The sequence below is a fragment of the Plasmodium brasilianum genome, chromosome 10, assembly GCF_023973825.1.
Source record: "Plasmodium brasilianum strain Bolivian I chromosome 10, whole genome shotgun sequence".
Taxonomy (NCBI): Eukaryota; Apicomplexa; class Aconoidasida; order Haemosporida; family Plasmodiidae; genus Plasmodium; species Plasmodium brasilianum.
This window is the reverse complement of record NC_090123.1, coordinates 575,377-602,013: the sequence shown is the minus strand read 5'-3', so window position 1 is coordinate 602,013 and position 26,637 is coordinate 575,377. Positions and strand designations below refer to the sequence as shown.

Here is a 26,637-nt window from a genome sequence, read left to right as displayed (position 1 = left end):
GGCATAAAAAAAAAAAAAAAATTGTCACCATAATATAGCTAGATTTACGTTCAACTAAACTATGCTTAATTCATTTTTTTCTTTTTTTTCAAGGCATGATCCCATATTCGCAAAAAAAGATAAAATATAAATATTAACTTGTCATCTTGGCTTAATTGAAAGGTCACAAATTCAAAGAAATAAAAGTAAAATTAAAAATAACAAAAAAAAAAAGAAAAAAAAAAAAAAAATTAAAGGAACGACGAATTGTTTTTACAAAATACTTCACATCAAAATGTATTTTACATATATCGGTTTAAAATTTATTTAATAGGATGAAAAAAATGCAATTGAAGAAGAGCATTTGCATATAACTTTGAAGCATTTTATACTATCTGTAAATTCGTTCATAGATATGTAATTTTTATTTTTTATTTTTTTCTTTATTTTATTGTGTCACTACATAATAATAATTTTATGTTAATTTTGTTGAAAAAAAAAATATTATTTTAAACATTTTTAATTTCTCAAGGTACAACAAAAACATTTATACTTATAAATTGCTCATATTTTGGTATTCATAAATATACGTTTTCAAAGAACGAAATTAAGTAGTTATTTTCCAGTGTTTATGTAGTCCTTGTAATTCCAAAGAAGGAAACATATGTATATAATATAGATGTATGTATGCCTAGAAATAATAACAAAAAGGAAAGCAAAATACAAGTAGAAAGATGTAAGAAAAAAAAAAAAAAAAAAAAAAGATAACTGAAGAAGATAAAATGTTAAAGCGCACTTATACAAAGTAAAGCATAAAGAGATGTGTATTAATCATAAAAAATGTAAAAAGGAAAACAACAATTTTTAGTATATTATGTTAAACATAACGTATACAAAATTAGTGGAGCCTTTTACATTGGTTGCTTGTACTATAGCATCTTGTGTATCCTTGGCCTTCCTAGGTGTAGACTATATATACATATACATATATATATATATATATACGCGTATATACACATGTGCTTATACGTATTAACGAGGAAGATTTAATCTGTTGGGGAGGGAATACCAGTCGGTTATAAAAAAGTATTGATAATATGATTGCAGACTTCCAATCTTTTAACATGGTGAGTTCTGGTGTATAGATCTTTCAAATTTGTCAGGACGTCTAATAATAAAATATTAGTAAGTATTGTTTATATTTTTTTCAAAATAGTAAAATAAAATAAAATTATATGAATATAGGCTTAACGATAAATCATTTCACTTCTATGTTGTATCCTTCTTGTATTAAAATATAAATAGAAAGATTTACCTGAATATTTATTACACAAAACACTTAGCAAAAAATTTAAGCATTCACAAAGGGGTTCTTTAACCATAATGTTATTTTCTATATATGAAGTAAAATAAAATAAAAAAAAAAAAAAAAAAAAAATGTCAACACCGGCGCATATATAAGATTGTACATATCTATACGCAGTGTTATACATATATGCTTTTGTGAACAACAGATAAATGATGAGTTTCATATATTACCATAACTAACGATAATGTTACTCACAATGGTACAGACTATTCCCTTATCGAAATTGTTGTGTTGTTCTAAGTTTTTAAATTCCTTCTTCTTTATTAAGCCCCCTTTTAAAATATCTTCATTTTCTAAGTATAACTGCAAAAGTAAGGGTAAAATATTTTAGCGGCTGTAAAGTAGTTAGCTAGTTATTTGCTTGAAAGTAGATATGTATATGCGTATAGGTGTGTCTATATGTATACATGTAGGTATATATGTATATATATGTATGAGTATACATGTATATATGTCGACATCATATATGCGCGTGCGTAGGCTTGCTTCTTTTCTTTTTGCTTAACCAAAATAAAGAAATTAAATAGTGCTATCATCTGATCTGAATTAATATTTTGTTGGCTTAAAAAAAATAGGTGTGATAAGCCAACACTAGTAGTTGTCAAAAAGGAAGAATTACTAATTTTGTCGACATTAATTGTACAAAATTTATCAGCAAAAAATAGTAAGGACGAATATAATAAAATGATTAGGGACTTTGTTTCTAATATTCGAAAAGGAATATGATATATGTCGTGTTGTAGTATGTATAAAACTAAGTCATGCTTTTTGAGATATTCGTGTATATTTGTATGATCATACTTAACACAAATAATATCATTCATCTCATCTGAATTAAGAAATTCCTCCATATTTTTTACGATATCTTTTTTTTCATCTACTTTATTTGTAGCTTGTTCATCTATATTTTTATTTTCTTTAAAATTATTACAATTTGAACGTGTGTCATAAATTGATGTTTCCAAATAATTCTCTTTGTTAATTTCATAGAAATAATTAAGAATAATAGGGTTTAATAAAAATAGGTTCCCATTTTTTAAAAGGGTAAAAGAATGCTTAAAATACCCGTGAATATTTAAAATAAGCTGATTATAATCATTTGCATTTATTATTTTGTTCCTAAGAGAAAATAATTCTAAAAAATTTTTATCCTTTAACATTTCTGTAGCTGTTATTTTGTATTTATTTGAACAGGAATAATTGCACTTTTCATTTATTTTGAAAACGTTAAGAAGTCTTTTTCGTGAGTTTCCAAAGAGGTAATTAAAAAGGCAATGTATCTCTTTCTTTTCTTGCATTTCATTCTGTTCTTTTACCAATATAGAAAAGCACCACAACGATTTATAATAAATTAAATAAATACAAGTACTTATAAAATAGAATAAAACATTTACCTCGTAATTTACCCTATTTCTAATTTCTATTTTTTTTTTTATGTTTATATTGTCCAAATATCTGAAATCCCCATCATTGTTAATGTATTTTTCGTAATCTAAATAAATATCTCTAGATATATACTTGCAAAAATAAATGCTCTTTATTTCTCTACATTCTATTATGTCGTACAGTTTGTTCAGGAGACTTGAAAAGGGAAAAAGCAAAATAAAGTAAAAAGATGAAAAGGCAAAATAAATTAAAAAAATGTAATAGCAAAATAAAAAAAAAAAAGTACATTGAAATGCTGATGTTTGCAACTTAGGTACACAGTTAGAAGGTTCATATGACACGTATACATACGTATATATATACGATATACATATATATGTACGTGCGAGTATGAGCACATATCCCGCAACAATTTTTTAAGATACCGTGCTTACCTAGTATGTTTTATGAAAAATAAAAAGGAATGGGCTTTTTTTAACTCCATTAAAATGTAAAGTATCATTTTACAAGTTTCAATTGTATTATTAAAGTCTTCATAAATGTTTATATTTTTAAATATAAATAATATAAAAATAGTCGACACATGCTCCAGAAATGCATGTCTTACTTTATTTCTGTTTTTACCTATAGTCTCTTGATGTATATCATTTAGCTCTAAATCTTGGTTGTAAATTAGTATCTTCATTAAATTATCTTCATTTTGATTTAGATTTAGAATTTTTATAATTACATTACATAAAAATAAACAAAAACGTTTATCATAAAAAAAGGTTTGTCTTTTAATTATATACTGTATTAAGAAGTATATACAGTTTGTATTATACAACATGTCATCCGATAGTAACTCTAAAATTATTTTATGTTGATCCATGTTATCATCTGATAGTTTAAAAACTTCATATATCATTTCTGAACTTATTTTTATGTTTATAGATTCTTTGCTTAAGTCTAAGCCCTCGAAGCTTTTTAGTCCTTTTATTCTGGAATCGAAAAAAAAGAAAAAAGGAAAAAAAAAAAAAAAATGATGAAAATAGAGGAAAAGTGAGGAAAGCCTAGCTAATACTGTGCTATTAGTTGTGTCTTATATTTATTATGCACTATTGCAATATTTGCTTGCTTCTGTATTTTTTTTTAGGTCATTCTTATGCGATGTTAACGTTATATGATATACACGTTACATTTGTAACATTTTTTTTGCAGCATACGCAGTTATATCTACATGTACACAAATATATATACATACATGCATACACACATATTTTCATACATAAATACGTACGTGCATACATGCATATATGTATATATATGTATTCGGTGCACGGGTGTGTTCGCTCGCTCAACGGTACTTTTAATATGAAACATAATATCCACTATTCTACTTTTTTGTATTTACCTTTCTATGTAAAAATGAAGATCAAAAGCCTTCGCCAAAATGTAGCAGTTTTTGTTTATGCATATTTTGTCCTCCGTTTTAGCTAGGTTATCTCTAACATTCTTTATTTTGTTAAAAATAATGTATAGTAATATTATCAGTTTGGTTATATATTTATCATCGAGCTTTAAATACACACACTCACTGCTAAATATAGTGTGAATTATCTTCATAAAAAGGAAATAAAAAAAAAATTTTCAACGATATATATTAAATAAAATTGTTTATTATGTAGTACATGGTAGACGTAGTATGTTGTAATGCTACCACGTGTCACATGGAAAAAAGAAAGAAAAAAAAAAAGAAATTAAAAAATGAAAAAATGCAGAGATGCAAACATTATTTCATGTTAAATTATGCGAAATAACTTTTTTTTTTTTTTTTTTTGTGGTTCTCATTTTTAGCATCATTTCGTACTTGCAAAACGAGGATATACTTTTCCAAATACTCCTCTTCATTTAGTATGGAAAAGAATAAATTTATTATTTTCTTCACTACACTGATGAAGCTGTCCTTTATGCTAGATTGAGTTAGTCCCCTCTGCTTAATATCCTTATACGTTTCTATAGTTCCTGTACATACAGTATTCATGATATATAAACAAGTTAGGGTAATGTGTTTTTGCTTTTCATCTATTACATTTTTCAAATAATTTTCCAAAAAAAAAAAATAATATGAAGGGTCGACATAAGATCCTATTAGGTACAAAGAATTCATATGGATGCACCACTGCTCTTCATCTAATTTATTTTCAAAAGAATGAAGTAGGTAAGAAATAAATGAAGGAATATGTTCAGTTACGTTATCTTCTATAAAATAAAAGATTAGTAAAATAATTTTGCTTATTTCTAATGATTCTAATTTACTCCATGGTTCATCTTTTTTTTTATACATATATTTAAAGTAAACATTTAAAAGCGTAAAAGACAGCTGCTTGCACTCTTTATTCATTTCGTTTGATGTTATATCAATTGTTTTTATTTTGTTATCTTTTAATATTTTTGAAATATAAACATTACTACTAATAAAATTATGAAGTAAACCTTGGTAATATTTATTGTTGCATTCTTTTTCATTTTTTTCATAATATTCTTTACTTATCTTATTAGAACTAAAATTTGAATAAGGTGCAATATTACTTTCTATATTTCCATTTTGCGTGTTATATGTCTGCTGCTCGTTAATAATTTTCCTTTTTTCACCCCCATTTGTGTGTTTCTCTCCTGTGAAGATGCTCCCATTGTTATCGTAAGGTATGTATATATTAAACTTGTACATATTTTGCTTTATTAAAAATGAATTGTGATAAGAACAGGAACGAACGAAATAATATTCAGTTAGTGGTAGTGGTAAAGTAAATGATGTTTTATACGACCATTCAGGGTTAAACTCATAAGTAATTTGATCTTTCATATTTTTATGAAAATCATAATTTTTTTTCCTTGATAATAATTGAATATATAAAAAGGCTACTACTCTAAATATTTTATAATTATCAAAACAAGCAGAAAATAGGTATGGTAATAAAAAGGTGATAAAATCGTTCGATTCATTAAATTCATATAATAAAATAAAAAGAAAAGAATAAAAATGAAATTTTACTTTCACATTTTTATCATTAAACAAAATGCATAAATAATTTATATTTACATAATTGTTGTCGTAAAAACTTTTTATAGGGACTATATTCGGGTCCTTGTAGCCAATTAGCATTTCAATAATTCTATAATTTGTAGAATTACTATTACTATTGCTGTTAATGTTAGTATTCACAATCAGCTTTGCCAGGGTGTCTAAGCACTTGATCTTTATTTTACTATATTTGTTACATAAGCATTTTAGTAGGCATGTGCTAATAATATAATGGTAGTTTATGTAATGCTCTTCAACTCTCCTTATTATTACTTCAATTAAATTCATCATCAGATAATTTATGGAACAGCAGCTATCAAACAATCCAATAAGACACACTCGAACTACTTTATCAGCATGGTTTGTAAACTGAAGAGAAGGAGGAAGAAAAAGGAAAAGACGTAGGATCTTCGAAAAATCGGTGAGCGTTGGGAAAAATCATAAAATGGTAAAGGCAAAAAACGAAATTAGTAAAGGAAAAGTTAAGTAAAACGAACTGCATGCAGAAGTCTAATGATTGCTTTCACTCATGCAAGCTCATGCCTACCTGCTGATCCGAAATAATAAGAGTGAGAAAATAAAAATAAAGGAACAAAAAATACCTTGCGTACTCATTTAATGAATGAGTTTTAAGAATCATAGGCTTATGATCAAATAGTCGGGCGTTTTCATCTTTTTCATCAATAGGTAGAGTGCATTCATCAGCATTTAAAATATTAATTAGACAATCGATTATGTGAGTAAAGCACTTATTAATATTGTTTTCATTTAATAATATTAAGAACATGTACATAACAAGCAAAACATCTTTTTCTTCTTTCTTGTTAAAAACTAGTAGCAAACTATGAAATATTTTACCTAATGCATACTCGTTATAATCACTGCTAATGATAAAGAAGAAGAAGAGGTTTTCTAAAATGATAAAATTGTTTCTTTTTAATTCTTGTATATATTTTTTTAATAAATTTTTCTTATCACGACAAGATAATATTTCATTATACTTTTCTTCTTTAACCTCATACACATATTCATTAATGTAATGTTTCAGCTTAGCTATAATTTTATCTTTTAATAATTCTTTAGGAATAGAAGGATCGAATTTAAAAAATACACTCTTTTCATTTTCCTCATAAAATGAAAAAGCTGCGTTGTCGTTTATATCTTTACATTTAATGTTACTGCCTTTTTCTTCTTTAAATTTTTCTTTTAACTTATCTTTAGTTTCTCCTTCCGCAGTATCTTGAGCTATATGGTTATAATCCTTACCATTTAATGCACTATAATTTTTATAATATTTTAGGGTCTCTGCGATAACACTGTCATACTGTTTTCTATTCTTGTTTTCTCTTTTTTCTATGACTGAATTGAGTGTATACTTGATCATTTTCGACACTTCAAAAATGGTAAAATTGTAATTATGGATTGTTAGGGAATGAATATATATACTTACTGAAGAAAGAGGTTAAATGTGTAAAATTTGGATAAGAGAAAAAGTAAATGGGAAAATAAGGAAGCGAGGAAAAAAATAAAATTAAAACTAACAAATAAAATAAAAGATAAAATAATGTGCGGAAGAGAGGAATAAATCCAGAAGACCTATATATTTTGAGGTACATGCACTTTTGCCTTTTTCGAATTTAAAGAAACAGCACACTCGTTAAGAATTATATGCGAATAGTAATAGTAGTAACGATATCAAAATGATGGAATTACAAAGGTGAAAATATGCATTTATATTTAAATGTGTACAGTGTCTATATTTTTTCTTTGACATTTAAATCGAATACCTTTATTTTTTATTCGAAAAAAAAAAAAGAGTAAAAGAGAAAAAGAAAAAAAAAAAAAAAAACCGTACGAATGTAGGAGTTAATGTATCGTTTTAATGTATGCATTTACTAATGCCATGAATTTTTTATTTAATAATGCTACCGACATAAATATGAATTTCAAAAAATTCAAATAATATTTGCATCAAGGTTAGTTGTGCTTCTTAGCAAACATTCCTACCTTTTTTTATGTTGGCGCGTATAATTAATTTCCCTATATGTTATACGGTAATTTTCAGAATATTTTATTATTAGTGCACTTGTTAATGTAATATTTACTATTAATTTATTTTACCTTATTTTACTTTATTTTTTTATTATTACTATTTTTATTTTATTTTATTTTTTTTGCACACAATTAAATTTGCATCCATTGTAAATTCATATATGATGATGTTATTTTTTATTTTATAATACTTTTCCCATGTATCGTATGCCTAATAGTAATGCATGCACATATAAATATAAACGTAGGTGTATACGTAAAAATAAATGTAAATATATATATATATACATACATGAATTGGCTTAAAATGACAAGTCCAAAGAATAGTAGCCTATGTTAAGAGAAAGACATTAGCATTTAATGTGCGCCCATATTGGGGCGAACATTTTAAGGACCATTTTAGTATACTTTTTCTGCTTTTGCATATATGCTATTATATAGGGGCTAATAAATTAAATTATTTCCTTATCATTCTTTTCTTTTTTGGCCTTTTTAGCTTTTCGTTGCTTTGTTTTTATTTTTTTTTTTTTATTTTTGCAATTAAATAAAACACGAAAAATACGGAAAAATAAGCAACTTCTCTATTTGCCCTGCAAAATAAAAATAATACATAAATGCATGTTAATATGATGTAACCTTGGTACTTCAAAATTCCGTTCATCAGCTATGCATATAAAAAATTCATTCGAGCGGTGTATAAATAAATTCATAAAAAAGTGTCACTTTTTTTTTGCAATTAAAGAAGGCGCATAGAAGCCCATATATATATATATATATATATATATATATGAATAATTACATACATGCTTACACACATAAATAAATACATGCGTACATACATAAATACTAACTATGAAAATAAATTTATAATTTCTTTCCCCTCCTACCTTTTTGAAAATGGGGGTAGGAGGCTACTTCCTGAAATATGTTAAAGCTACATATATTACTAGGAGAAGAAGTGAAATGAGAAAAACGATAGAAAATTTGAAAAATAGTATATATACATATAACAATTATAGTTGTTTGAATATTATGTATCACATGAATGATGAACTAGAAGAAGAAGATAATACATGTAGTCACTATAGTGTTCAAATTGACGAGAACATTCAAAAAGTGCTGAATTTTATTAACCCTTTAAATTTTCATAATAAGGAAAACCTGCAGGACGGTGTTGGAAGTGGCATAAATGAGGACTGCCATAGGAGTTTTGTAAATGATGGTAATAAAAATGCAGCAACAGAGAGCAGTATTAGCACCAGCAGTAGTACCAAAACCTGTGGTGGTTATAGCGGTGCCGTTGAAGATTCCAATGAATATAATAAAAGCAGAACAGACAATAAAAAGAGAAACAGCTATATTTTAAAATACAAAATAAATCACATAGTAGTCAAGAGAGGAACGAGGGAACAATACAGATATACATACTTAAAGTCCCCTTTCAAATACAAATATGCATTAAGGCATTACGTTTTTGAAAAGTATAAATATCATTTTTATTTCTATAATATAACGTGTTTTAATATTCATATAATATTTAATATCATTTTATCATCTATGACTAGTCAAACATCCGTGAAATGTAACATTAACTGGTTCTTCCCTGGCAATTATTTATTTGAATCTGAGTTTTTAAGAAAATGTTTCCATATGTTAATTAAAAAAAATAATGATAATATGCACTCCTCCTTAAATATGCATATTGAAGAGCAGATTAACGAAATATGTAATAATTTAAAGGATAAAGGAAAAATGAATTTGTCATATTATGGTGATATAAATTTAGACTTAAAAAAATACAATATACAAAACTTGCTTCCACTATTTTTTGAAAACAAAATATTCAGTGAAACTTATAAAAACTTAATTTTACTTGAAGAAAAAAGCTTTAAACAAATGAAGGAAAAAATACGCAAAAAGAATGTTCATTGGTTTTTAAATAAAAATCCCAATGGTTAACGAGGAACATACACGCGAGAGGAAAATGTATGCATCGGTAAGCATATTCACAAGTTTGTAAAAAAAAAAGAAATATATATATATATATGCAAAACACATGTGTACATTCATACATATAATTATGCAAGTATACACATATGCTGAAGAATCAGGTTACACATAAAAAATAAAAAAAAAATACTAAATCAACATGCATACAAAAAAAAAGAAAAAAACATAACAAATCAAAAAAAATAAAAAAAAAATAAAAATAAAATAAAAATAAAACGTAGTATAAAATATAGAGTGCACAGCAAAAAGAGCAACTCACGTATTACTAATAATTTATTAACGTTTTTTAAATCTACTTTTTTGCGTAATTTTTTCTCCTATCATAAACGATGAATTCTGCAAAGGAAAAATACAATATGTACAATTAATAGTACACATTTATATGTACGTGTACATATACGTAAACGTAAATATACGCATACTCATATATACAAATATATATGTACATATACATATAAACGCGTAAATATCCCGGCGTAACATATTCATGTGCCCTGTAACATTTGTTTGTCGTCACGTTGTTCATTAACACAATATACAAAATCAAACACATTTTCGCATATACATACCACATTTTTGATATATATGAAGTACAAAAGCATAAAAATAATTTAAAGTTAATTTTACCTTTATTTCTGCATTCTCGCAAAATTTAGCAGTAGCCTGTTTGTGAAAACGTAGGTCCGTAATCTAAAAAAAAAAAGAATGTGACGTAAGAATAAACATACGCATAAACGTATGTGTACACGTAAAGATACACATAAACATATTTGTAAACGCAAGCGGGAAGGTTCATGCAACTGCTGACGTAAAAAACAATGATGCGCATTCTGGTCAACAAGCCATGCCCCGATATGAGCTGTGCTTGATGTAATTCCTTTTTGCTCGCTAATTATTCACCTGTTGATTTAATTCCCTTATTATTTGTTGTTTTTCTTTAATAATTTTTTTTTTTTCTTGAGTCTTAACTTCATACTTATGTATTTCTTTCTTCTGATTTTCACATAATTTTTCATTTATTATTTCTACATTTTTTAGCTGTTTACGCAGTTCTTCATTTGTTTTAAGTTTTTCAAGATAGATGTTCATTTTTTTCCTTACTTGCGTTTTTAAATTATAATTTGCTTGTTGTAAATTGTTTATTTCGTTAAAACATTTACTTATTTCAATCAAATTTTCGTTATCAATATTTTCATAATTTAATTTCAATTCATATATACACGATAAGAAATTATCTCTTTGACTTTCTAATAAAGCGCTTAATAGTTGGTTAAATTCGTAAATGTACATAATTATATTTTTTTTATCTATAATTCCGTCCTTTCCATTCATATATATATTTCCTGAATATACTTTTTTTAATTCTTTATTTTCACTTTTTAAATTTATTAACTTTTTTATATATAGATGACTGCTATAATCGTACACTGAATTTTTCGAAATATCAAAAAAATAGTTATGATTAGTTTCGTAAAAATGACCTTTTGCATGATCTACAAAAATTTTTTTGTTTATTTTTTTTGGATAATTTTTTCCATCATACCTATTATTTACTTTTATTACAACGTCATATTTGTTAAACGAAGCAAAACCCTTTTTCCGTTTTTTCGGTATTTTTTTTCTTCTGTTTTGTGTAAGCTCACACTTCTTTCGAATATAAGCTTTTCCATCGTTTCTTTTATTTTCCCCCGATTTGTTTTTATTCCCTCCCCTCTTTTCTTTTTTTTTTCTCTCTTTTTCCTTCTTTTCCCGCACTTTGTCTGTTACCCTATTTCTTCCTAAACATTGGACCTTTGCTCCTATATTTCCATTAAAATTGCGAAGAAAACTGTAAGACGAAACATTTCCCCTCCTTTTTTTTTTTTTTTTCTTTCCCATTTACTAATATAAATATACTTCAAAAAGTTCTTTAAATGTGGAGAACATTCATTATTTTCATTTGATCCTAATAAACTAATTGATATATCATTTCTTATATTTTTTTTTTTAAATCTGGCATTATCACACCATTGTACTTTGTCTCTACAGCTACACGTTTCGTTAACTTCTTTTTTTTCACTTAAGTTTACTTCTTCCTGATTTATGTAATAATTATGTTCGTTCTGCCGTTCTGCACGTTTACCATTAATTTCATTTTTGTTTAAAAGTATTTCCCCTTCATAATGTTTTTCATTTTGCTCATCTACGACATTTTTGACATTGTATATGCAACAATTTTCCCCCCCTTTTTCTTCTCCATCCATTGAAATGTTAGCCACTTTATAATGAGCATTTTTCCTATTGTAATATGAGGGTACCGAAATAAAACTGTCCTTTTCAGGGAAAAAGTTTACTATTCGTAAAAATGTGAGTATAATCTTTCTTATTATTCCACTTTTTTTTTTTAAAAGTTTTTTTTTTTCTTTTAATTTTTTATTTTTTAATTTATTAATTTTATCATAATTAACAGAACAACCAATAAAACCACAAAATAAACAAATTTTAACATCATAATTTTTTTCACAAATATCACAATTTGCTATTTTATAATTATATTGTTTATATCTACATATGGGACAGGATGTGAAGCAACATTTTTTCAAACAGTTGGAATGAAATATATGACTACATAAAATATTTATACAAACATTATTAAATATTTGATTCTTGTTATTTTTCTTTTTTTTCTTAATTTGATTTTTATATTTATTTTGCATATTGTTAACAAAACGAATAATTATCGGGTCGTGGGTATATCCATTCATCGTATAACTGTTTAATGTTTTGGGTAAATAATATTGTTCTCTTTTAAATATACTATTATTTTCCTTATTCGTAACACATTTGTCAATGGATGTATACTCTTCATAAAAACCTCCGTTTGGAACAGTAGTTGTAATACTTGTTTTGTTAAAATTTTCTTTTTTAACTAATTCATTTTTCATCCCTCCAACTACATTATCATCATAACGATCTTTTATTTTCTTTTTTTTTTCTTCTTCTTTGTTATAATTTCCGTTAATATTATTTTTAATCGTCATATCATTTTTATTACTACATTGATTTTTGAAGGGGTCTTTTTTCCTAATAATTTTTTTTTTTTGATTTTCAAGATTTAAGTTAAAAATGTAGGAAATTATTTTACTTAGGCTCTCCGAATATAAAGGTTCTAGGCACACTGCACATGATAACTGAAACTTATTTTGTGATATAAGATAAAGTGCATTAATAAAATTCGTTTTTAAAAAAGGTCGTTGAGTTGCACCATTTTTGACATTCGATTTTGCAAATTTTTCTTTTTTTTTTTCGTAATACTTGTGTGTACTGATCAAACGTTTGTTCTTCTTACTTATACAGGATGTAACATTCATTGTAATGTCTTTAACTATATATATTTTTAATCTCTTCTTTTTTTTCATATTAAAATAGGAAATACATTTTGCCGTTTTCATTATCTTTTTAGCATACTTATTAAAGGTTAAGAAATAAATCATATACTCTTCATTATTTTTTTTGTTTAGAACTTTTAAAAAAAATATGAAATTGTCAAAAGGATATAATAACTCTAAAAAATCAGAGGGTGATAAACAATTAGACACATTAACACAAAGTAAAACTGAAATTGCCGTTTTATTTTTTAAGCAATTCTTGTCAACTGTTTCTACTTGCAAATTATACTTTTCGATTAATTTCTTTTTCAAATTATTATTATTTTCTTTGTATAGGCTATAGGTTTTAAAACATCGGATATATCCTGTAATTGATTGAATTTTTGTATTACCACAATTGTAATTAAATATATAGTATTTCTTTATTTTTGTTCTTGCGTTTTCTTCATTTCCTATTTGATACAAATCGCTCATTATTTTGTAATGCTTAGTTCTCATTTTGATTCTAATTTTAATTTTTTTTTTTTTTTCTTTTTCTTTTTTTTTCTTTTTAAACTAAGGAACGCATGACCTTTAATTAGTACATCTGAAAATTGGTAGATTTCTTTTTCAAAATAAATTTGCTTTGTTCCTACTACACTATAATTATTATTTACCACATCACTGACACCTATTTGTGCTTGCACATTTTGCTGCTCTTTTTTTTTTTTTTTTTTTTTTTTTTTGTTTGTTTATTTGTTTGTTTGTTCTTCCCATTTGAAGAATAGTTATTATTTAAGTTTTGAACATTGCTTATATTTTGTAAAAAATATAAATCATTAAACTTATTTTGAAATTTGTCTATTTGTTTATTTACTTCTTTAACAAATTCATCCTCTGCTCCATCTGCATACCAGGAAGACTGATTATCGATGTCAATTTTAGGAAATAAAAGATTCGTTTTTTCTTCTATATCTTCTTTACTACTTAATATGAGAAAATTTTTCACGTCATCATCCTCTTCTTTTAATTTACACTTACTTTCACTACTTATTATTTTATTTCCATTTTTTAAAGCAGACCTAATTTTTTCTTCATCGCTTTTTTCGTTCGGACGCCCACTAGTATGACAACCGCTGATGGTATTTGCGTCCACCATGTAACTGCGTTTTTTTGTTCTTTCACCATGTTGCAAATCATTATTAATATCAATGGCATTATTATCATTGGCATTATTATCATTGGCATTATTATCATTGGCATCATTATCATTAATATCATTATCATTAATATCATTATCATTAATATCATTATTACTAACATCATTATCATTAATATCATTATTACTAACATCATTATCATTAATATCATTATCATTAATATCATTATTACTAACATCATTATCATTAATATCATTATTACTAACATCATTATTGTCGCACGTTTTTACACCTACTTCTATTCCATTCGTATTATTTTTACTGTACATGCTAGTTTTACGTACGCTCTCTTTTTCTGTTTTGCTCGTTAGTCCTTCCGTTATTTCACGTACATGTCTGTTGTCTTCTCTTTTTTTAATTTCTTTCTCTATTTCTTCCTTCTCAACATAGTTATTTATTTCACATGTATCACACCCATAACTATTCAATAGTTGTTTTTTCCCCTTATCATTCTCTATATTATTTTCCTTAATGTTATGAGCACCTCCCCCCGTTTTATCTTCTTTATCGTTTACTTCATCCTTATCTTTATTGTGTATATTGAAGAAACAAATGTTACCTTTTTTTTTTCCTTTTGGCTTTTTCTTTTTTTGACCTTTTATGTTCATTTGAGAAATAACGGGAACTATGTATCGTATATATTAATAAGCAATGATAAGAACAGCCAAACAAAAAAGCAAACTAGCAAACACGAAAGTAATAAAAGGGTGCGGTTATATAAATAATGTTCTTACATAAGCATTTTTTTTTTTTTTTACATCAACTACTCTTATGAAATGATGTTTTAGAGGCCACAGAAGTAAGCACATTTTACGTACATATGTAAAATTATATTTGGACCTTACATGCTTGTATGTACTTATATATATATGTAACTAAGTTTATATTCGTTTCATAACATCAACACCTACAAATAGCATACAAATGTATATATGCACAAGTAGTACAAGTAATTCTTATGTAGTTTAGATGAGAAAAAAGAAAAAATTATTATATTCAAATCTTAAAGAAAAATCTTTCGCAAAATGTATTTAAAAGATAAATTAAAAATAAAACAATATGAAGTTCATGCATAATTAATGAACATACAATATTCTTTTAATTTATACAAAAAAAAAAAAAAAACAAACAAACAAAATAAAATAACGTAAAATAAAAAATGTAAAATAAATTAACGAAAAATAAAATTACTTAAATTATGAATTACATTTTTTACGGAAAAAAAAGTTTACTTTTTTATTCTATTCCTAATGAACTAAACAGTATCATCATATATACTATAAATAACAAAATAGAAATAAAAAAAGTGTAGGAGAAAATAAATATACGTAAAAAGTAAAAAAGGACATATACAATGAAGCTCATGGTAACACGGAAAAATGCCGTTATAAAAAATATATATTTGTGGGAAACTTAATTTTATATCTGAAATGTTCATAAGGTATAATCTTAAATAGAGAAAATAAAAAACAAAAAAAAACAAAAATTACTTAAGTACATATATATATATATATATACGTATGCATATAAATAATATATAAGCACATCAACTCAAACTTTAAAAAAAACTGTACTTATATGATGAATAACGAAAAAGTTGTACTTCAAACAAAAATAATTTCATCCACTCATAGCTTTAAAGAAAATAATGATAATTCAAAAAACGTCGTGTGTCACATACACATATGTAAGTATCACACAAGCCCCTTTTTCTTATAAAAAAGTAAGATCTAAAGCACTTTTTTACATTTTCAGAACTGGTAAAAACTACTACGTACGTATAATATCTTTAATTGAAATTAAAAGAACTTTCAAAAAGGATTTTTTTTTTTTTTTTTTATTTTGTTATTTTTTCTTATTTCAAATGTATTAAATCCTTTTGAAAATAAAAATTTACACTTAATTAAACAAGAAAAAAAAAAAAAAAATTAACAAGAAGCATAAAAAAATGTCATTATATCAATAGCTTACGAAATAATGTTAATATGAATATACTTTGAAAAAATAGGTCTTCGTAAAAATAGTTTAAAAAAAAAGTTCAGCACAAAAGTTATTTAAAAAAGAAAAGTCCATAAAAATAGCTTAAGAAAAAAAATCAGAAAACGTTAATACATACGCTTAACTATATATATATATATATTTCTGTTTATATATTTATATATGTGCAATCGTGCGAACATGCCTAATTTTTACCGGTTCCTAGTTTAAAAATTGGATAATTTACGTTGTAACATTAACTTAATTATAAGAAAGAAATGAAGGTAAAACAATGAGACATTCAAAAAATAAAATAAAAAATAAATCAGTTATACTGGTTATTTAAGAGATATTAAAACTTAGCTACGAAAGAGTATTCATATGCTCAATGGCGCAAGCCAACGAAAAAGTGGTCTATTGTTTTTTTTTTTTTAGTATTAAATAGATATTATAACAATTATAGCAATAATAATGAATATAATAATTTTTTTCTTTTTTGCTAAAGGCCTTTTAACTTGCTTTTTAAGTCGTCATAAATTTGCATCAGAAATGTTTTGACATTATGCAGACGCAATTCTGTGTTGTCGGTATACATCATTTGCAATTTTGTGTGTACATTAGCATGTATATCTAAGGGTAAAAAGGAAAAGTATTCTAAATATAATGAGGTATAAAAGTTTAGTTTATTATCTCTAAAATCAATTGATTTATTTATGTTTAGGACATTAACATATTCATCAATTCTCTCCATTATTTTCTCAAGGTGTTTTAATTTTTCATTTTCTGTAGTTTCTCCAATTTTTTCATTATATCTCATTTTAAGATCTAATATTTTATCATACATATTTATAATAATTTTCTTATTTTCTTGTGTTAATTCAGAATTTTTTAAAGATGTGTTACTGTCAACAAAAAGTTCTGCGTTTACAAGAAAATCAGTATTCGTAACATTATAACTATTAATTTTAAATCGGTATAAATTTAACACAGATATTTCACCACTCTTATCTAATAATGAAATATCTAATGGGTGTGCAAGGATTCCAATTGGGAACATGTTATGATTAATTGCTTTTTCATCGCTTCTTCTACTTTTGTTGTCAACAAAAATCATAGCTACACATACATTTCTATTTTTTTTAATTTTTTTTAAAAATTCAACTTTTTCAACTTCAGAAAATTTAATTACTGTCCTTTCCCCTGGAAGGAGATTCGAATTTTCTGTAATTTTGGAAACAAAGACAGATAAGTCTAGATTCTTTTTTTCTTTCCATACTAAAAGAAAATTATAAATATTCAAAACATGGTTGTTATCATATATTTTATTTAGGTACTTAATCTCATGTTGTTCTAATGTTTCATCTGTATCAAAAAAGGATAAATCATTACCACTTATTTTTTTATCTATTTTATCTTTTATAATTTCTTCATTAACTACATTAATATAGTTATTACTATCTCTTATTATACTTAAAATTTCTTTTGTAAAGCCCCCCGATGGTTTCAATTGTGTTCCTATTATTGGCAATTTTACTTTTTTTATAACTTCATTCTTTTGATCTTCTAGTTTTCGTGCTATTATTTCTTTATCTAACTGATTTTTAATATCATAATCAAAAATATTAGGTTTGAATTCTTCATTCTTGTTAATAGTTTGGGTTTCTTCGCTTAAAATTTCTGTTCTATCTGATAAAGATGCCTCTTTTAGTTCTACATTTTTTACATTATTATTACCTTTGTTAAGACCTTCTTCGTTGCGTGTTTCACATAGGGTACTTTTTATTTTGCTCGTTTTGTCATTGTTGCTTCCCACTGTTTTATAATAATTTAATCTATTGGTATTTTTGTTGCTATACTTTAAGAAATATGTTCCTGGTTTATTTTTTGGTGTACCTTTACCTACTTCATTTTTTTGTTTACGATGGGAAAAAATATAGTCATTATTTATTAACTGTTCATTAACTGAGCCCAGAAAATTGTAGTATAAATTATTTTTGGTCTTTTTACTTTTTCCAATGTTCAAGAAGATGAAAAAAAGAAGTAGCAATTTGTTGCTTTTAAACATAATCTTTAAATTGTATTGTTTATCTTTTTATGTGCTACTCTTTACATGTTTTTCTTTTTTTTTAACGTTAAATTATATATTGAGGAAAGAGAATATTTCACGTTTTTTTTTTTTTTTTTTTTTTTTAAAGAAGTAAATAATATTGTAACATTATTTTCTTGCTTACATATATTTTTTTTTTTCACTAGTAAATCTTTTTATTTGTTTATATTACGAATGTGTAATTGCTGCGATTTTTTGCGATTTTATCGGAGAGTGACAATCGTAATGTAAAATTCGAATAGAACTCTACATCCTCTTTTAGCAGAAGTGCAAAGTACGATTGGAAAAAGAAAAAAAAGAAGAAAACAGCGAGGTATATAAATTTAAAAGGAGAATACAATAAAAAAAAAGTATGAAACTTATTACATGTATAAGGAACGTAAAAAAGGGAGGAGAAACTAATTAGTTTAAAATGAAATAAAATAAGAACATGCGTTGCTACAAATATTATTTTAACACATTAGATGTTTGAATATTTTGTACGGATAAATATACGCATAATAATAAATATATTTTTGCATAATACATACGCATATATATAAATATATATGTTCAGTGTGGAGAGCCTTTTTCCAAAAAAAATTAAATTTACCCTTTTTTGTGAAAAATATGAGCAAGTCAGAAAATAGCCAAAAGAGTGATACTTTTTTAAAAAAAAAAAAAATGAAAAATGAATTTTAGTAGAATTTTAAATAATGTATCAAATCATTATAAAGAAGGGAAGGCTTTATTTCTGTTTAAAAAAAGTGGATTTTGCTCCTTAGAAAATAAGTTCGTTATAAGGAAGGGTAAAATTATGAAGGAGGAGGATGGTATTATTAATAATGCTGGCACATATAAAAGTTACAAAGGACACAATTTAAAAATAGTATATGAAAATAATTTTTTCCTAGTTTTAAATAAACCATATGATATTAAATTGGAAAAGGGGAAGTATGATAGCATGTACCCATCTGTAGAAACTTTACTTCGACAAAAAAGGAAAAATTTGGGTGTTATGAGGTATAGTGAAACATATATAGTATTATAATTATTACGCCCATTATTCTGAGTTGTAAATTTTGAAACTGCGGGATGTTAATATTACATGTAATGTGTTAAATGGTTGATGATAAATGTCATGTGTAATGAGAAAACTGCTGCATGATGAGTATTATGCGCCATATATTAAATGCTACTTGTTATATGTTATATGTCTTGTGTTATATGTATTTTCTTTTTTTTTTTTTCATCCTGTAGAATATGTGGTCAGCTGGACTATGCCACGAGCGGTCTTTTAATTATAGCGAAGGATAGACTAAGTTCCAATGTTTTAAATTACAATATAGAATGCAAGAATATAAGCAAAATATATCTAGCTATATTGTATGACCATTTGCCGCTAGACGTTTTGCATGTAAACACACCAATAAGTAAAATTAAAAATGAGTTTAAAATGAAGTTATGTTATAATTATAATGATTATTATGATAATGGAAAATATTGTTATAGTCTAATTTATCCGTACAAACATTGTTATTTAAATAATGCGAAAGTTACTCTATGTGAACTAAGAACAATAACAGGTAGGAGGCATCAACTCAGATTACATGCCTTATGCCTAGGTAGTGGCATTGTTGGGGATGAAACTTATTTTGAAGATATGATAACTAATAAATATAAAATTAATTATAGTAATTATTCAACGTGTAGTAGTAATGTGGAAATAAACAATAATTATGAGGATTGTAATAAAAAATATGATAATGAGGTTACTGAAAAAAGAGATGTAAAAAAAATTGAAATTGAAAGGATGATGTTGCATTGTTGGATTATACTAAAAAATGATAATGAGATTAAAAAATTAGAAAAAAGTGAAAATATTAACATTTTGGAAAATAAAATATTTGATAAGGATTACATAATTTGTGATGATGAATTAAGTAAATTTGTTAATGAAGAGAAAAGAACTTTTGAGCAATGTGTTTTAAAAAACAACGATTTAATTAATACTAATTTTATTAATTACAATGTCAAAAATATAAACAAAAACATAAGAAAAATAAATAAAAAATTAAACAAAATAAAATACGACAAATTGTTACACAATTCTTTAACATTACAAAATACTGAAGGAGCAAAAAATGCAAAGTGTGTTAAACTGCAAAATGTGAATAATAATATTGAGAAGAGACAAGTTCACGTAAAAAATGAAATTGATGATATACCTAGAAATAGCATACAAAATGAAACTGAGAGAATGGATATAAATAGTATAGATTTGAACTCGAAAAAAATAGAAACTATTAACGTATCAGACCGCTTTATAAACGATCATTTAATAAATAAAAATTCAATTTACTTGGTAAAAAATGAGAAATATAAAGATCCTAATGATTTATTCGATGATATTCATGACAGTGTTAATAAATTTAATTGGGGATAATTTTTTATTTTTCTTCTTTAAAATAATAACAAGCTAATAATAATTAGCTCTTTTTTTTTTTTTTTTTTTTTTTTTTTGTGTATATGTTTGTGTTAATAATAAAGGTACACATTCCATTCATATTTGTTTTTCTTTAATAATTTTTTATGTATGAATAAACAGTATTTGCCGTTGTTTAAAAGGTTAAACAATGGAATGTTAAAAGAATAATGTAAAATGATATATGGTACGCAAAAGAAAAAAATACATGCATCAAGTCTGTATAAATGTGTATGTGAATATACAAATGTACATATACAACATATATATATATATGTGTAAACTTATAAGAACATTACGAAAATCGGTTTAATAAAATACATATTAAAACGCACTACATAAATTAAACAAAAAAAAAAAAAAAATGAAGCACGTATATATGGTAAGCAGCATTTTATATATTGTTTTATTCAGTTTTGCTTTATTTCATTTATTTAATTTTTTTTTGCCCTCAATTTCTCTTCCGCTCCTCTTTATACATAGGAAAATATTTTGTAAGTTCTTATTCCAATGCATCCAAACAATATAATTTTGAAGTCATCTAGAACTGACAGTTGTTCTTGCAAATTTTCTGTTTCTCCTTTTACAGTTAAATCATTTGGAATAAAAGCAAAGTTTTCATTTGCCCGCTTGTGGTGTATTATATGTCTTCCTTTTATTAAAGTTGGGTCTACAGTCTCATCACTTGAAAAGGTTACGTCTTCATTTATACTAATTTCTGAATTTATTTCGTTAAAGGTATTATACTTCATTTTTATAAATAATTAGTTTAGAAAACTAATACTCTTTATAACTATTCAGATGTGAGTGTTATATGTAAGTACATAAGTGTATACACTTATGTAATAATATATATATATATATGTGTATATGCTTATACATATGTCTGTATATTTTTCGTTTTTTCTCGTATATCACTCTTTACATCTGTTCATGCTCTTTTCAGCTACTACACTTTAATAAAAAAAAGATAAAAAAAGAATTACCTATATTATTCTTTAATTATGTACAATTCAGTATACATTTTGTTTATACTTATTTCAGAAAATAAGAAATTAAGTTTCGTTTGTACCTTTATTTTATTTTTTTTATATTCTATCTCGAAATAGACCAATAATTATTAATAATTAAAAAAAAAATAATAAATATATATATATATGATGTTAGTAAAATGCAAAAAGCTCAAACAGACGTAATAAGAACAGGAAAAAAGTATGTTATCACATAAATCTGTGTTCCTTTTTGTTCGTTTTCTTTCTTTTTTTTTTTTTTTGCATGCACGGAAAAAAAAAGATTGAGGCTTTATTTCAAGTAAAATTTTGCTCTTGCTACTTTGTTATGGGTTAAATTAGTTTTCTTTTTACATGTACACAAAATTTTGCCGTATAATATTACTGACTTGTGCATTATTTTTATCATATTATATCTTTTCTTTTTTTTTTGTAATCTTAAAAGAAAATGATGAGATGTATAATATTTGAAAGAAATATTTTATTATAATAAGAAAACATTCGTTAAAATTGTCTTTACGAATAAAAAAAAAAAAAAAAATGGACAAAGCAAAGAGAAGTGCAACACTATTTTACATTAAGATATATAACTAATTGGAAAGGAGCATTTCCTCCTCCTCACTTTTTTATTTGTTTTTAAATGCTCTGTAAAATATAACGGGAAAATATATAACCTAGTAAAATGTATATAACAAATTCTACGCTTAATTTTTACCAATAAAAGAAGGGATGTGTGTTTGAAAAACGATGAGAGCAAATGCAAATACAAACATATATACATGTATATGTGTGTAAATGCACATATATATGTATAAGGTGAAATTTAACAGTTCCGTATGTGTATTTATTACTTTTTCCTCACTCTTGTACAGTTATACGACCCGTAAAGCAATATATAAAACAAAGAAGCATATAAAATATGTGGCATAAAAATGTGGGAGACCGCTCTTATATAAAATGTTCTTCACTATTTTTGTTTACTTAAAAGTGAGATTGTTTTGAAGATTAATATGTTTTGCAGTTTATTAATTTAATGTTTCATCGTGAAAAAAAAAAATATAACATTATAATAAAAAAAAATATTATAAAAATGCAAAGAATCAAAATGTTCTTACACCGTCCATTAAGATCTATTTAGTATTATTTTTTTTTTAATGAAAGGAAGCGTTCCTTCTCTTTCATTATTATATATATTTGCCAAAAAAGGAAAAAATGAAATAAAAAAATAAATAATTAAATAAATAAGTGTTTTTTCTTATATCGAAAACATCCTTTTGCAGATTTTTTTTTTTGCACCTTTTCGGAGTTTATAATAAAGGGAAAAAAAATGCAAATGAGGATAAATTAACTAATTAAGGTAAATAATTCTCTCATACCTAAGAATTAATTTTTAAGTACATAAAAAATAAGTGAATAATCAAACAGTCATACAAACATACAAGCAAATAATACTTCACACTTACGGGTATAAAAAATTATATATGGTAAGAGCAAGAAATTGTTCATTTGTACATGAATGCAGTACAAAGGGTTAATATATAGGGGTGTGTCATACCTACGAAAAGTTAATAAAGTGAGCTCATATTGCTGAAAATAAACATTATTAAATTAAAGAATTAACTTTTTCTTATCATAGATTTATGTAAATATTACCATTTGTACTATATAGACTTTACGGTGGAAAGTATCATTTTTACGTTTTAAATATATATATATATAGATAGATAGATAAAGATGTAGATATAAGTATTTATATTTATGTGTAGTTCCATTATCAGCATTTTTACACTTCTTAGCATTGTAATAGTGTACTATTTATTCTTTATATATTACATCACACAAAAAATAAATTCTTAGTAGAATTATTTATTGAGAATTTTCTTCTGCCCCTTTTTCTGCGACTTGCTTTTTTTCCTGTTCTTGTAGCATCGCTAACAGCTCTCTCTCCCTTTATCTATCTATCTATCTATCTATCTATATATATATATATGTGCCAGGCGCACGTGGGCCTATAAACGCCTGAACGATGTCGGCTTTTGAAGAACTAGGTTTAGATAGCACTTTATGCGAGTTGTTAGAAACAAATGGGATAGATTTGCCAACAGCTATTCAGCAAGAATCAATTCCTTTGATTTTAGGTGGAGGAGATTTGTGTGCATGTGCCGAAACGGGTACAGGAAAAACGCTAAGTTTCATTGTGTCCTCATTACAAATTGTACACGAATTATTGAGAAACATTGGCACGTATGAAATAAATAGTAGTGATTACAATAATGGGAATAAGGAAAATATTCATCATAAAAGTTTGAAGGAGGATGATAAAAATGGTAATAAGGAATTAATAATAAGGTCTTTAAACAATAGTAATTCTAAGGTTAGAATTATGGAGGATACAAATGAATGTATATTATTAAGTACTAGCAATAATTCGAACTATTTTGAAGAGATAAAAGTGGAGTGTGAAATTGTAAATGGACTATATGCTTTTGAAGTAGAAATTTTGCAAAGAAGTTTTATTAACATTGGTTTTTGTCCATCATTAGTAAAAGAAACGTCAAGATATAATTATACTTATTGTAGCAATGGGTGTAAGTATACTAATAACAGGCAAGAAAACTATGGAGATTTTTTTTCTACCAATGATATAATTACATGTTTAATAAACAAAAATTCAAATATTATTGCTTTTAAAAAGAATGGGAAATTCTTAGGAAATGCTTTCAAAATATTTTATAAATACAATGATATACCATTTTTTCCATATGTATGTGGAAAATACTTCCATATAAAATTTCATTTTAAAAATTTAAAATATGTAGACTCCTCCTTGTACAAAGAATTAAACGATATTATAAATACAAGAAAAGAAGATAGTGACTGCAGAAGGACAATATATCTTGACATGTCAACAGATGGAAATAGGAGGGAGAGTGAGGTTCAGTATGATCATGGTAATAGAAATACAAATAATAGAAGCATTTGTGGTAGTAGTACTAATGATGGTGGTATTACCAATATAAGTATCAGTAATAACACGAGTAAGAAGGTAAATATTGATGAAACAAATAAAAACAAACTGTACTGCATAGTATTAGTCCCAACGAGAGATTTAGCAATGCAAACGTATAATAACTATTTGATCTATGCCCAATGCTTTAGTGGTTGTTCTATAAATGTAGGATTACTAGTTGGAGGAGGACCACCTATGAAGGAAAAAAGAAATTCTGCGTATAATATTGTTGTATGTACTTGTTTTAAACTAATGGAATATTTAAAAAAAAATAACATCAATGTGAATGACGTAAGATTATTAATTTTAGACGAAGCAGATGAACTTATAAATACGGATGAAAAGTCTGTTTTGGAAATAAAAGATGTTTGCATGAGGAACAGTCAACATGTACAAACCTGCTTCTTCTCAGCAACATTACAAGACAAGAATGTAAAAGATTGCATAAATAAAATTACCAACAAACCATTATTTGTTGATTTAAAATATGGAAAAAATTATATCCCCTCACATATTTATGTTTGCATCTATTACGTAAATGATCAAAATTCTAGCATTAATTCGAACCTTTCTTGTAAAGGGGGAAGCATCGAAGAAAAGACGTATGAGGACATAATTTATAATGAAAAACTTAATAGTATGAATAACAAAGCATTGTATGAATATACAGATAAGGTGCATTTGCTAAATTGCAACAGAGATGGAAAAGAAATGATATCATTAGACATTAAAATTAATAAGTTAAAAAAATTAATTCATATAATTAACGTATTTAATATGCAAAATGGTATTATATTTTGCCGAACCAATTTAGATTGTGATAATGTGTACAATTTTTTAAATTTTGTTGGTGATGGAAAAGCATATAAAGGAACAGTTGAATCACTTAAGGAAAATAAATATTCCTGTGTTATTTTAAAAGGGAAAATGTCAAATGAAGAAAGAAAAAATAATTTGAATGCTTTTAAAAAAGGAGAAGTCCGTTTTTTAATATGTACTGATGTAGCAGCAAGGGGAATTGATATTCAAAATTTGAGATATTTAATTATTATGACTTTGTCAGATAATATTAATACATTTTTTCACAAAATTGGAAGAGTAGGTAGAGATGGAAAAAATAGCTTATGTATTGTTTTAAGTGCACAAAATCAAGAAGAAAAAGTATGGTTTCATACATGTCCAAGTAGAGGACAAAATTGTAATAACAGAAATTTGAAAGAGTATCAAGGATGTACTGTTTATATAAAAGAAAGTGATTATATTCAAACTATAAACAATATGTTAGAAATCCCAATGCATGTACTTGATTCGAAATATTATTATGCAGAAAATGTAGTAGACCCTTTAAATTATTTTAAGAGTAACCCAACATCTAATAAAAGTAGAAGAAATAAAAATCAAAACGTAAACTCCATTTTTTCCGAGCCCGCAAATGCAAGTGTGCTAAACTGCTTCAGTTCCAGCATTCACAATATTCAGAAATTGCAAAGTGCAATAAGTTACAAACATTATGAGTTGTCCAACTTTATAATATGACGGGGGGGGGGAAAGTTTGGCGGTCGCTTCGGCAAGGACGGTTACGTCCATATGAATGTATGTATTCATATATGTATGTACGTATATATATATATATATATACATA

The 26,637-nt window shown here is 25.5% G+C and overlaps 7 protein-coding genes across 7 annotated transcripts; 3 read left to right on the top strand and 4 right to left on the bottom strand.

Annotated features, from left to right (window-relative positions):
• Positions 1-1,055: 1,055 nt before the first annotated feature.
• On the bottom strand, positions 1,056-7,182 carry MKS88_003186 (uncharacterized protein; the record flags this gene model as incomplete). The annotated part of the gene is made up of 8 exons (XM_067216256.1): positions 1,056-1,147; positions 1,295-1,372; positions 1,519-1,651; positions 1,855-2,929; positions 3,169-3,714; positions 4,128-4,333; positions 4,584-6,167; positions 6,346-7,182. The coding sequence occupies 8 exons, from the start codon at positions 7,180-7,182 to the stop codon at positions 1,056-1,058; spliced, it is 4,551 nt and encodes a 1,516-aa protein (XP_067072922.1).
• A 1,565-nt stretch (positions 7,183-8,747) lies between these two features.
• MKS88_003185 (uncharacterized protein) lies at positions 8,748-9,809 on the top strand (the record flags this gene model as incomplete). The annotated part of the gene is made up of 1 exon (XM_067216255.1): positions 8,748-9,809. The coding sequence occupies one exon, from the start codon at positions 8,748-8,750 to the stop codon at positions 9,807-9,809; it is 1,062 nt and encodes a 353-aa protein (XP_067072921.1).
• Positions 9,810-10,136: 327 nt separating this feature from the next.
• Positions 10,137-13,726, bottom strand: MKS88_003184 (zinc finger protein; the record flags this gene model as incomplete). The annotated part of the gene is made up of 4 exons (XM_067216254.1): positions 10,137-10,196; positions 10,488-10,550; positions 10,761-11,659; positions 11,743-13,726. The coding sequence occupies 4 exons, from the start codon at positions 13,724-13,726 to the stop codon at positions 10,137-10,139; spliced, it is 3,006 nt and encodes a 1,001-aa protein (XP_067072920.1).
• A 172-nt stretch (positions 13,727-13,898) lies between these two features.
• MKS88_003183 (zinc finger protein) lies at positions 13,899-15,035 on the bottom strand (the record flags this gene model as incomplete). The annotated part of the gene is made up of 1 exon (XM_067216253.1): positions 13,899-15,035. One exon carries the CDS (start codon positions 15,033-15,035, stop codon positions 13,899-13,901), a length of 1,137 nt encoding a protein of 378 aa, XP_067072919.1.
• A 1,868-nt stretch (positions 15,036-16,903) lies between these two features.
• Positions 16,904-18,469, bottom strand: MKS88_003182 (uncharacterized protein; the record flags this gene model as incomplete). Its single annotated transcript, XM_067216252.1, has 1 exon — positions 16,904-18,469. The coding sequence occupies one exon, from the start codon at positions 18,467-18,469 to the stop codon at positions 16,904-16,906; it is 1,566 nt and encodes a 521-aa protein (XP_067072918.1).
• Positions 18,470-19,181: 712 nt separating this feature from the next.
• On the top strand, positions 19,182-20,936 carry MKS88_003181 (ribosomal large subunit pseudouridylate synthase; the record flags this gene model as incomplete). Its single annotated transcript, XM_067216251.1, has 2 exons — positions 19,182-19,513; positions 19,751-20,936. The coding sequence occupies 2 exons, from the start codon at positions 19,182-19,184 to the stop codon at positions 20,934-20,936; spliced, it is 1,518 nt and encodes a 505-aa protein (XP_067072917.1).
• A 3,075-nt stretch (positions 20,937-24,011) lies between these two features.
• MKS88_003180 (ATP-dependent RNA helicase DDX1) lies at positions 24,012-26,531 on the top strand (the record flags this gene model as incomplete). Its single annotated transcript, XM_067216250.1, has 1 exon — positions 24,012-26,531. One exon carries the CDS (start codon positions 24,012-24,014, stop codon positions 26,529-26,531), a length of 2,520 nt encoding a protein of 839 aa, XP_067072916.1.
• Between the last annotated feature and the right edge of the window lie 106 nt (positions 26,532-26,637).